This window comes from Sinohyriopsis cumingii, chromosome 15 (genome assembly GCF_028554795.1).
Source record: "Sinohyriopsis cumingii isolate HCF-2022 chromosome 15, ASM2855479v2, whole genome shotgun sequence".
Lineage (NCBI taxonomy): Eukaryota > Metazoa > Mollusca > Bivalvia > Unionida > Unionidae > Sinohyriopsis > Sinohyriopsis cumingii.
Window position 1 is genome coordinate 26,887,942 of NC_142975.1, and position 12,289 is coordinate 26,900,230.

The window sequence follows — 12,289 nt, forward strand, 5'->3', positions numbered from 1 at the left end:
GAGATTTAGTATACACCTACATCAACAATAATGAGATTTAGTATACACCTACATTGACAATAATGAGAGATTTAGTATACACCTACATCAACAATAATGAGATTTAGTATACACCCACATTGACAATAATGAGAGATTTAGTATACACCTACATCAACAATAATGAGATTTAGTATACACCTACATTGACAATAATGAGAGATTTAGTATACACCTACATCAACAATAATGAGATTTAGTATACACCCACATTGACAATAATGAGAGATTTAGTATACACCTACATCAACAATAATGAGATTTAGTATACACCTACATTGACAATAATGAGAGATTTAGTATACACCTACATCAACAATAATGAGATTTAGTATACACCCACATTGACAATAATGAGAGATTTAGTATACACCTACATCAACAATAATGAGATTTAGTATACACCTACATTGACAATAATGAGAGATTTAGTATACACCTACATTGACAATAATGAGAGATTTAGTATACACCTACATTGACAATAATGAGAGATTTAGTATACACCTACAATGACTATATTGAGAGATTTAGTATTCACCTACATCAACAATAATGAGATTTAGTATACACCCACATTGACAATAATGAGAGATTTAGTATACACCTACATCAACAATAATGAGATTTAGTATAAACCCACATTGACAATAATGAGAGATTTAGTATACACCTACATCAACAATAATGAGATTTAGTATACACCTACATTGACAATAATGAGAGATTTAGTATACACCTACATTGACAATAAAGAGAGATTTAGTATACACCTACATTGACAATAATGAGAGATTTAGTATACACCTACATCAGCAATAATGAGATTTAGTATACACCCACATTGACAATAATGAGAGATTTAGTATACACCTACATCAACAATAATGAGATTTAATATACACCTACATTGACAATAATGAGAGATTCACTATACACCTACATCGACTATAAAGAGAGATTTAGTATACACCTACATTGACAATAATGAGAGATTTAGTATACACCTACATCAACAATAATGAGAGATTTACTATACACCTACATCAACAATAAAGAGACATTTAGTATACACCTACACTGACAATAATGAGAGATTTAGTATACACCTACATCAACAATAATGAAAGATTTTTAGTATACACCTACATCAACAATAATGAGAGATTTAGTATACACCTACATCAACAATAATGAGAGATTTAGTATACACCTACATCAACAATAATGAGAGATTTAGTATACACCTACATTGACAATAATGAAAGATTTTTAGTATACACCTACATCAACAATAATGAGAGATTTAGTATACACCTACATCAACAATAAAGAGAGATTTAGTATACACCTACAATGACTATATTGAGAGATTTAGTATACACCTACATCAACAATAATAAGAGATTTAGTATACACCTACATTGAGAATAATGAGAGATTTACTATACACCTACATCGACTATAAAGAGAGATTTAGTATACACCTACATTGACAATAATAAGAGATTTAGTATACACCTACACTGACAATAATGAGAGATTTAGTATACACCCACATTAACAATATTGAGAGATTTAGTATACACCTACATCAACTATAATGAGAGATTTAGTATACACCTACATCGACTATAATGAGAGATTTAGTATACACCTACATCGACTATAATGAGAGATTTACTATACACCTACATAAACAATAATGAGAGATTTAGTATACACCTACATAAAAAAAATGAGAGATTAAGTATACACCTACATTGACAATAATGAGAGATTTAGTATACACCTACATCAACAATACTGAGAGATTTAGTATACACATACATTGACAATAATGAGAGATTTAGTATACACCTACATCAACAATAATAAGAGATTTAGTATACACCTACATTGACAATAATGAGAGATTTAGTATACACCTACATCAACAATAATGAGAGATTTAGTATACACCTACATCGACTATAATGAGAGATTTAGTATACACCTACATCGACTATGATGAGAGCTTTAGTATACACCTTCAGCAATTTGTATCCACATTGCTATAATGAAAAACACAAAGGGTATTTTAAAAATGCACAAAACTTAGTAATTTCACTCATTAATTTATAATTTCTAACCAGATTGTCAACATTCAATCCTCAATACTGTTAGTTTGTTTGCATTTCACCATATGGGAATTTGTATTGTAAAGAACCAGCCTGGTCACTGACCTTTTACATTTCCTAAAAAGGCCCCTTTTCATTGAAGGTGTGAGGTTCTTTGAATCACACATACATAATAGGTAAAAGTTGTGTCATCTGCATCCCATATCTTTTATGTCTAGTTTTAATATTTCTCAAAAAATGTTAACAAAAGAAAATGGACAAGTGGTGTGACCCTTATGTGAATAGGTTCAAATGATTTAACTCCCAAAGTCTTGAAAATTTATGGAAATATTCAAAGCTTATCAAAGATGATGAACTCTAAGACTTCTTTCATCTAAAGCTATAAACTTGTGCATGCTAATATGGTGGTCATCTTGCTAAATAATGTCCCATTTAGATTGAAACATAAACAAAATACCCATAGTGACAATGATGTTGGTTAAGATATTGATCTTGGACCACTAAGCAGCGAGATAGTTTTTTTTTAAAAGTTTGTTTCCTGAATTGCTTTATGGAAAAACTTTTAATGAAACAAATGATTATATCAAGTAAAAAGGGGACCAGAAAATAGGGGACCAAAAGAAAGAGTCAAAATAGTATGATACCAGCATTATGGAAATGTGGGTATTTCTTGGGGTGGCATATAATTTGCCAGTTATTATACTCTTGTTAGATATTTAAGTCTGATTTTGTTAAAATTATTTTTTTACTCAGGGATTCATAGAGGCGCCAAAGAGGGATTGGACAAGAGATTTCTTACCTCCCATTACAGAGGGGTTTTCTGTACAGGACATCAAGGACAGAGTCTTGATATTAGACAAGGTTTGTATGTAGTTTTTAATATTTTTATCATTAAGTACCTCATATAGCAAGGCCACTACTGGCTTATGTGGCCATAGCCATATCATTTTGTATTAAATTGAAAGTAGAATATTTTTGTTTTAATTATTAATACCATATAGCAGTGTAGCAGTCTTTGATGTACACCTTGGCTGTGGTTCCTATACATTCCAATCTGAGGCCTAACTTAGGCTGAGATTTGTGATGTTTAATTGTATTTACTGTACAGTAATAACTGGATATCTCAGAATTGGAAACCTCCACTTTTACCCATGTCACTAATGGTTTGGGGTCAATGATAAAGGAAACAGTTATTGTTGTTGAGTTTAACCAATTTTATTTTATTTATTTATTTATTTATTTATTTATTTACAGATTGCTAAGAAACTGAGGAAGAAGAGGTTTGACAGTGGTGCTTTAGAACTGGACCAGGTCAAGCTTCAGTACAGCCTGGATGCACAGACTGGTCTTCCAAATGGTTACTGGGTTTACCAGAAGAAAGACAGTAACAGGTATACCAGTCACAGATTTAGGATCTTACAAGCTAGGAGGCCTGGAAATTGAATCACTGTATATTGCAACTTTTTATGCACAGTGGCTGTAAAACAAATAATAAATAATACTAATAATAATAATAATTTTCTTATAGAGGGTGACTTGTTTAGTCAAGGGCTAAACTTCCTTGAAGTCCACTTGAGAGGAAAGTATAACAGTGTACATATGATAATTATAATTACTATTATTTTCACATATCTTTAGTATTATAAATTACTATAATGTATTGGTAACACAAACATACATCAGATATCTCTTCTTAGATACTAAATGCAGTGGAAGCTTGTTTCACAAAAACTGTACCAGAGTATTGGAATCATTTCTTAAATCGTGCCGTTCTTAGTCTTGGTGGATAAAGGTTTCCATGTGATGTTGATCTCATCTTGTAATGTATTTAAAAAGGCCTGAATAAATCCTGTGGATACTCTGGTGCAGCTCCTTGTAGACATTTGCATTCAAGAACTGACTTGTGTTTTGATGAATAATCAATAAATACATCTTAAATAGTGCTTGCTGACCTTTTCTGAAGTTTATAAATCAGGTGTCAGGCTGAGATTAGGCACAATTGAACTATGACTGTCTACACATGAAATTTTCCTTTTCTACAGGATAACTTATGTTCTTTAGCACTTGGAGTAAGGATAAAGTCTATTGATTTGGGGTTAATAGGTCAAAGATCAAGCTCACTGTCATTGAAAGGAGAAAATAGTTTCTAGACAAGAACATTGGTTCTGCATCACAGTCCTGGATCAGTTTTGCACTTAGGGTAAGGACAAAGCCTATCCATTTGGGGATGAAAAATGTCAAAGGTGAAGGTCACTGACTAAGGAAGAAATATTGTTTTTGAACCAAAATTTGAGTTCTTGACAATGTACTTTCACCAAAGTTTGTGGATTGGGTAAAAAAAGAAGCCTAGTGATTTTGGGTTGAAAGGGTCGAGGGTACAGTGACTAAAAGAAGAAAATATATTTTACTTCATAATAACTTCACTTTTAACAACACACCTTGACCAGTTTTTGTGGAAGGCTTACAATCTGAGGCATGGAAGAGGTGTATTGATTTTTGGGTGGAAGGTCAAGGTTATTGTGACTCAATGAAATGGTTTTGCAGAATACATTTTTATTCTAGAATAAAGTCCCTAACCAAAGTTTGTGCATGGTTTGCATTCAGGCTAATAAGAAACTTATCTTTTATGTGGTCTTGAGGTAAGTTGTCATGGTGATGGGACATCTAATAAGAAAATAATATTTTCTTTCCAGTACTTTTAGGTGAAAATCATGTACCTTGACCAAAGGTCAAGGTCTCTGAGATCCATTGATTAGTGATCTCTAGAGTCAACCATGCCCTACATTGAGAACTATTAAACATATAGGTGACATAATTATGTCCAGACAATACATATAGGTGAAAGAGTAATGTCAGGACAATACATATAGATGACATCTTAATGTCAGAACATTATGTGTAGGTGTCAGTGTAATGTGAGGATAATACATATAGGTCACAGTGTAATGTCAGGACAATACATACACATGCCATTCTAATGTCAGGACATTACATATAGGTGACATCTTAATGTCAGGACATTATGTATAGGTGACTGTAATGTCAGGACAATGCATATAGGTGAAAGCATACTGTCAGTACATTATGTATAGGTGACAGTGTAATGTCAGGAAAATACATATAGGTGGCATCTTAATGCCAAGACAATACAAATAGGTGACAGTGTAATGTCAGGACAATACATACAGATGACATTCTAATGTCAAGACATTATGTATAGGTGACATTTTAATGTCAGGACAATACATATAGGTGAAAGAGTAATGTCAGGACAATGTATATAGGTGACATCTTTATGTCAGGACAATACATACAGATGACATCTTATGTCAGGACAATACATATAGGTGACATCTTTATGTCAGGACATCATGTGTAGATGACAGTGTAATGTCAGGACAATATATATAGGTGACATTTTAATATCATGACATCACATATAGGTGACAGCATAATGTCAAGACTATACATATAGGTGACATCTTAATGTCAGGTCAATACATATAGGTTACATCTTAATGTCAGGTCAATACATATAGGTGACAGCATAATGTCAGGACAATACATATTGGTGACAGCATAATGTCAGATCAATACATATAGGTGACAGTGTAATGCCAGGACAATACAGCATAATGTCATGTCAATACATATAGGTAACATCTTAATGTCAGGACAATACATATAGGTGAAAGCATAATGTCAGGACATTATGTATAGGTGACAATGTAATGTCAAGACAATACATATAGGTGACATTAATGTCAGCTCAATACATATAGGTGGCATCTAAATGTCAGGACAATACATATAGGTGATATATTTATGTCAGAACATTTTATACAGGTGATAGTGTAATGTCAGGATAATACATATAGGTGACAGTGTAATGTCAGGATAATACATGTAGGTGACAGTGTAATGTCAGAATAATACATATAGGTGACAGTGTAATGTCGTTACAATATACATAGGTGACTTCTTAATGTCAGTACAATACATACAGGTGATAGAGTATGGTCAGGATAATACATATAGATGAAAGTATAATGTCAAGATATTATGTATAGGTGACAATGTAATGTCAAGACAATACATATAGGTGACATTAATGTCAGCTCAATACATATAGGTGGCATCTAAATGTCAGGACAATATATATAGGTGATATATTTATGTCAGAACATTTTATACAGGTTATAGTGTAATATCGGGATAATACATATTGGTGACAGTGTATGGTCAGGATAATACATATAGGTGACAGTGTTTCAGGATAATACATATAGGTGACAGTGTAATGTCAGGATAATACATATAGGTGACAGTGTAATGTCAGGATAATGCATATAGGTGACAGTGTAATATGAGTGTAAAATGTCAGGACAATATATACAGATGACATTCTAATGTCAAGGTATTATGTATAGGTGACACCTTAATGTCAGTACAATACATATAGGTGACAGTGTAATGTCAGGATAATACATATAGGTGACAGTGTAATATGACTATAAAATGTCAGGACAATACATACAGATGACATTCTAATGTCAAGACATTATGTATAGGTGACATCTTAATGTCAGTACAATACATATAGGTGACAGTGTAATATGAGTGTAAAATGTCAGGACAATACATACAGATGACATTCTAATGTCAAGGTATTATGTATAGGTGACACCTTAATGTCAGTACAATACATATAGGTGACAGTGTAATGTCAGGATAATACATATAGGTGACAGTGTAATATGACTATAAAATGTCAGGACAATACATACAGATGACATTCTAATGTCAAGACATTATGTATAGGTGACATCTTAATGTCAGTACAATACATATAGGTGACAGTGTAATATGAGTGTAAAATGTCAGGACAATACATACAGATGACATTCTAATGTCAAGGTATTATGTATAGGTGACATCTTAATGTCAGTACAATACATGTACATATAGGTGACAGTGTAATGTCAGGATAATACATATAGGTGACAGTGTAATATGACTGTAAAATGTCAGGACAATACATACAGATGACATTCTAATGTCAAGACATTATGTATAGGTGACATCTTAATGTCAGTACAATACATACAGGTGACAGTGTAATATGACCATAAAATGTCAGGACAATACATACAGATGACATTCTAATGTCAAGGTATTATGTATAGGTGACATCTTAATGTCAGTACAATTCATATAGGTGACAGTGTAATATGACCATAAAATGTCAGGACAATACATACAGATGACATTCTAATGTCAAGACATTATGTATAGGTGACATCTTAATGTCAGTACAATACATATAGGTAACAGTGTAATATCAGGATAATACTTATAGGTGACATCTTAATGTTAGGACATTACATATTGGTGACATCATAATGTCAGGACATTGTGTATAGGTGATAGCTTAATGCCAGGACATTACATTTTGGTTTGTCAAGACATTACCTATAGGTTAAAGCTTAATGTCAAAACTTACATGAAGATTATGGCTTAATGATTTAATTTTGCAATACAGTATTCATTTCCAGTAAGTTTTTTCATAATCAACAGAGAGCACCCCTATTCTAGAAGAAAGTGTTCACATAGCCCAAAGTTTTAACAAGTTGAACCTAAATGCAGTCTAACTACATTTATCATTATATACCATTTACACATAAATGTTCTTGTGTAGGCAAAGTAAAGTAAAACAGTATTGTTCAGTTTATAATAAAATAAAGTCCTAGACCTGACAAGTCTTGAAAAGTTACAAATAAATATTATTTAATGTTATATGGTTTGATAGAACAGATGTGTGATATGGTTTGATAGTACAGATGTGTGATATGGTTTTAAGGTTAGAGGATTACTACAGAGCTTCCATCTTCATGAGCTACTATGTTAACCTTTCTGCATCTTGGCAGATCAATCTGATATATCAGTGCTTTGCAATAGTAAATCTAATGCATTTATGAGTTGCCTCCATTAATGCCAATACTAACCAATAGCATATAACAGTGGTGCATTCTACATCGGCCAAAAATGGTGGAGGCAATCAACTTCAAAAGGTTACTCTTAAGTTTAATATTGAAAGCCTGACTACGTACCAATATAGGTGTATTTTAGGGAAAGGATGTATTTGTGCAAACATGGACCAGCAGTGGAAAATCACTTATTTATGAGTCTATTCCATCTGTGTGCATCCCTTGTCTCAAACATGGAGGAACACTGTTCAATTTTTACAACCTGATTTTGATTGGATGCGGTGACTTTGCCCCTGCATGCACTTAAATTCTTTGACCCGAAGCACTGAAATGTTGGATTGATCCACCAAAGTGTAGAAAGTTAACTTTTTAAAATCATGGCTAGTGAAGATGTAGAGCATCCCACTTACGAGTCTCACATGTGCTGGTTTGCGATATGGATCTTTTGCCAGCAGTGACACACACCATATGTTCTGACCATTGCACTACCCAGCCACATCCACACACACATTTGTAATGGTGATTTTTTTTACTGTAGTATAAAAAATTAATTTTCTATACAAGTTAAGAAGATATTTTTTATTGTTGAAATTTGTTTACTCAAATTAATGATTCCCCTCCTAAAGAGACACTTTTATAATGGTTAATATTTATACTATAGCATCCAAATGAATGGTTTCATTTTCTATACAAGTTAACGAGACAGGTAAAATTAATTATTTCAGGTTGATAGAAGAGTTTATGCTGCTGGCCAATATGGCTGTTGCCCACAAAATCAATTCTGCATATCCTGAAAAAGCCCTCCTGCGACAACACCCTCCACCCAAGTCCAAAATGGCTGAAGATTTGGTAAGGCTTGCCATGCACTGGCAATATGCAGTACCTACTCAGGGCCATATTTTTAGTATGTGTCAAAGTAAAATGAAGATGTTGAATCATGTGTGTGTGTGTGTGTGTGTGTGTGTGTGAGTGTGACGTCTCTTAAAAAGTACTATGAAAATAGGGAGAATCACTTGAGTAGGATGGCCACACGTACAGTTCTTTTATGTTATGTGAAATTTTCATCATAGTTGTGGACACATCAGTGGAGAAACCAAGATTATTGATATATCAAAGAATAATCCAAGAGTGTGGATATTTTATGTTAATCCATGATTACAATTACACATTAGAAGGAACTATTTATCTTGAAATCCTCCATCAAAGGCAGTTATTTTAGGCATGAAAGTGAAATATTATGTTATGATCTTCACCCATCTGTTTTGTATTTTGTTTCCAAAAAGTTCTACACCATCTTTTATTACCAACTTGTAAGTAGCTTATATTTGGGGTAAGAAAGAAACCTGTCATAATTGAGCTGAAAAGGTCAAATGACAATGATACTGAAACTGAAAATGGTATAATATTTCCACACGGTACCATATACATGAACCAAACTTTGTAAATGTGTTTTGTTTGGGATATTTCAAGAAAAGACATCAAATGATTTTGGAAAAGATGATTAGGCATGGTCATAGTGAAAATTGTATAATATCTTTAGGTCTGTTTTAACAACCTTTGTGCACAGCTTGCTTATCAAGGAAAGAAAGAAAAGGTCAAGGGCACAGACAGTTAAGGAAGGAAAAACTATTTCTGTAAAACATTAGTTCTGTACCACATGTCTTGACTAAAGTTTGTAAGCTGCTTGTATTTAAGACTAACTTTTTAATTAAAAGTTCTAAGTTAAAAGTCGCAGGGATTGAAAGAAGGAAAATGTTTCCACATAATAACTTGTGTACTTGCTCCCTTGAACAGGGGCATAGCTATCATACAGCAAGAGTATGCGATGTATAGGAGCACACAAATAATTTTTGTACACTATGTACTAGACAGGGGAAAAAGCAAACTTCAGTCTCTAAATTTGTACATATATGATCAGAGCTCCCACATTGCTGAGATCAATTTTAGGGTAGCTGGGAAATATTTAAAGGCCAAATTTACAAAAATTTAATTACAGTGACATTATCAGAATTTTCAACTTTTATATATGCAGATAGATACAAAGTTCAAAGAACTTGGCACCAGATTCACTGAATACTTTTACTCCAGTTTTGAAAATTCATAATTTATTCTTGCTTTTCTCCTAAAATAATAATAATAATAATGATGAGGACTTTGTATAGCACCTAATCTTTAGAAGCTCTAAGCACTTTACAACATTAGACAACACTTCTAACAAAAAACACATATGGTGATATTATTACAAAAAAACAAACACCATGAGATTAAAAAAAACAAAGAAACATGCTGAAAATATTTAAGGTAGGGAAAATGATTAGGTCTTTATGTTTGTTCTTGCAGTTGAAATAAGTGAGTTTTAAGAGCACTCTTGAATGGGATCACTGTGCCTTTGTGTCTAAATTCAGTGGGCAATTCATTCCATGCTGCTGGGCCCTGGTATGCAAAAGAATGTTGTCAATATGTTGTCAGCTTGTTACATGTCATCCATGATTTCACGTCAGAAATGCACCTCTCTACACCTTGGATGGTAGCATCAACTTCAGTTGGGTGGCTAGATTTGCATATTTGGGTGTCATTAGCATACAGTTGGTGAGACACTGGATGATGATCTATGACACTTGAGAGCGAATGAGTGTACAGAATGAAGAAAACAGGTCCAAGAACAGACCCCAGTGGAACACCACAGCATACATCACTGGGCTGGAGTGTGTTCCATTTGCAGACACAATTTGTGTCCTGTTGACCAAGTAGGACTTGAACCACAGTAAGGCTGTATCATGAATGCCAAATACATGCTGGAGACAGTGAAGTAATATATCATGGTCTATTGTGTCAAATGCTGCAGACAAATCAAGGAGGATGAGGCCTGTAATCTTTCTGCTATCCAACGCAGAGAGAATGTCATTAACTACTTTTAGAAGAGTAGTTTTAGTACTGTGGCAAGGGCGATATGCAGATTGTACATGGCTATAAAGACTGTTTGAATTCACATGAGATACAAACTGGGATAGAACAACCTTTTCTAAGATTTTTGATATGAATGGGAAATTAGAAACTGGGTGGTAGTTCTTTAAATTATTATGGTTGAGTGTTGGTTTCTTCAGCAGGGGCTTAACAATGGCAGTTTGAAAAATGATGGGAATTCCCCGGATGAGAGAGAGGTATTAATAACATCAGTTAGTGAAGGCAATACTGGATCTAAGCACTCAAGCAGCAGTGTTGTTGGAATTGGATTACGTTCACATGACTTTGGTGCACTCTTTATCATGATTGTACATACTAAATCCATAGTGACAGGTTCAAATGCTGTTAATGGTTGCCATGCCACTGAAATTTTGTATTCCAACTGTATGGTGACAATGAGTCAATTGAAATTGTGTTGTCAAGCTTATCTCTAATATCTTTAATGGTGTGTACTTTGTCACGGAAGAAATTTGTAAACAGGTCAGGAAGGTCAGCTGGAGAGAAGGTAGTTGGAAGTGGTGTGCATTTGTTCCTTGACATTAGCTTGTTAGTAGTCTTGAAGAACTCTTTGCAGCTGGAACTTCCCATGATCTTAGTAGTGTAGTGGGCTGATTTCGCTGCATGGACTATGTGACGTTCTTCTTAGCGGCTTCATAGATTTGCTTATGAATAGTGAGTCTGCTGGAAAGCCAGAGCCTCTCAGCTTTGCGGCAGTCTCTTTTAGCCATGCAAAGCTGGTCCCTAACACTGCTATACCAAGGAGAACACTTTTGAATTGATACTCTGCACTTGGTGGCTGGGGCATGTTTGTCGAGCAATGAACACAGGCAGTTATTGAGTTGTTCAGTTGTAGGAGGTAGGCAGGTGTCCTAAAACTCGAATATTTAAAAGAGCTTTACATACAGTGGTTTTTAAAATAAAGATAGGAAATGAGGCATAGCCATTGCTGCTTTTAAAGACAAAATACAGCATTTGTATTAATCCAAAATAATGTAGTTTTATAAACAGCTTGCCATATTTTAAAATCTATTGGGTATTATCTCCAGTCTGTAACTTATGCAGTTCATGTATTTTACACAATATGACTGCAATATATCTTAATGCATCTTTACCCTGTGTGAGATGAGCCTTTGGCCCAACAGCCCATCAAGAATAAATAAAGTCACTTACCAGACTTAA

At 33.8% G+C, this 12,289-nt stretch overlaps 1 protein-coding gene across 1 annotated transcript in view; it reads left to right on the plus strand.

Moving 5' to 3' along the window:
- LOC149781449 (DIS3-like exonuclease 2) overlaps positions 1 to 12,289 on the plus strand; it is a 183,971-nt gene that overhangs the window by 116,625 nt on the left and 55,057 nt on the right. Inside the window, exons 17-19 of the mRNA XM_089935531.1 lie at positions 2,913 to 3,020; positions 3,414 to 3,550; positions 8,872 to 8,995. Coding sequence (XP_089791657.1) covers positions 2,913 to 3,020; positions 3,414 to 3,550; positions 8,872 to 8,995 — 369 coding nt within the window. The remainder of the gene's footprint in view (positions 1 to 2,912; positions 3,021 to 3,413; positions 3,551 to 8,871; positions 8,996 to 12,289) is intronic.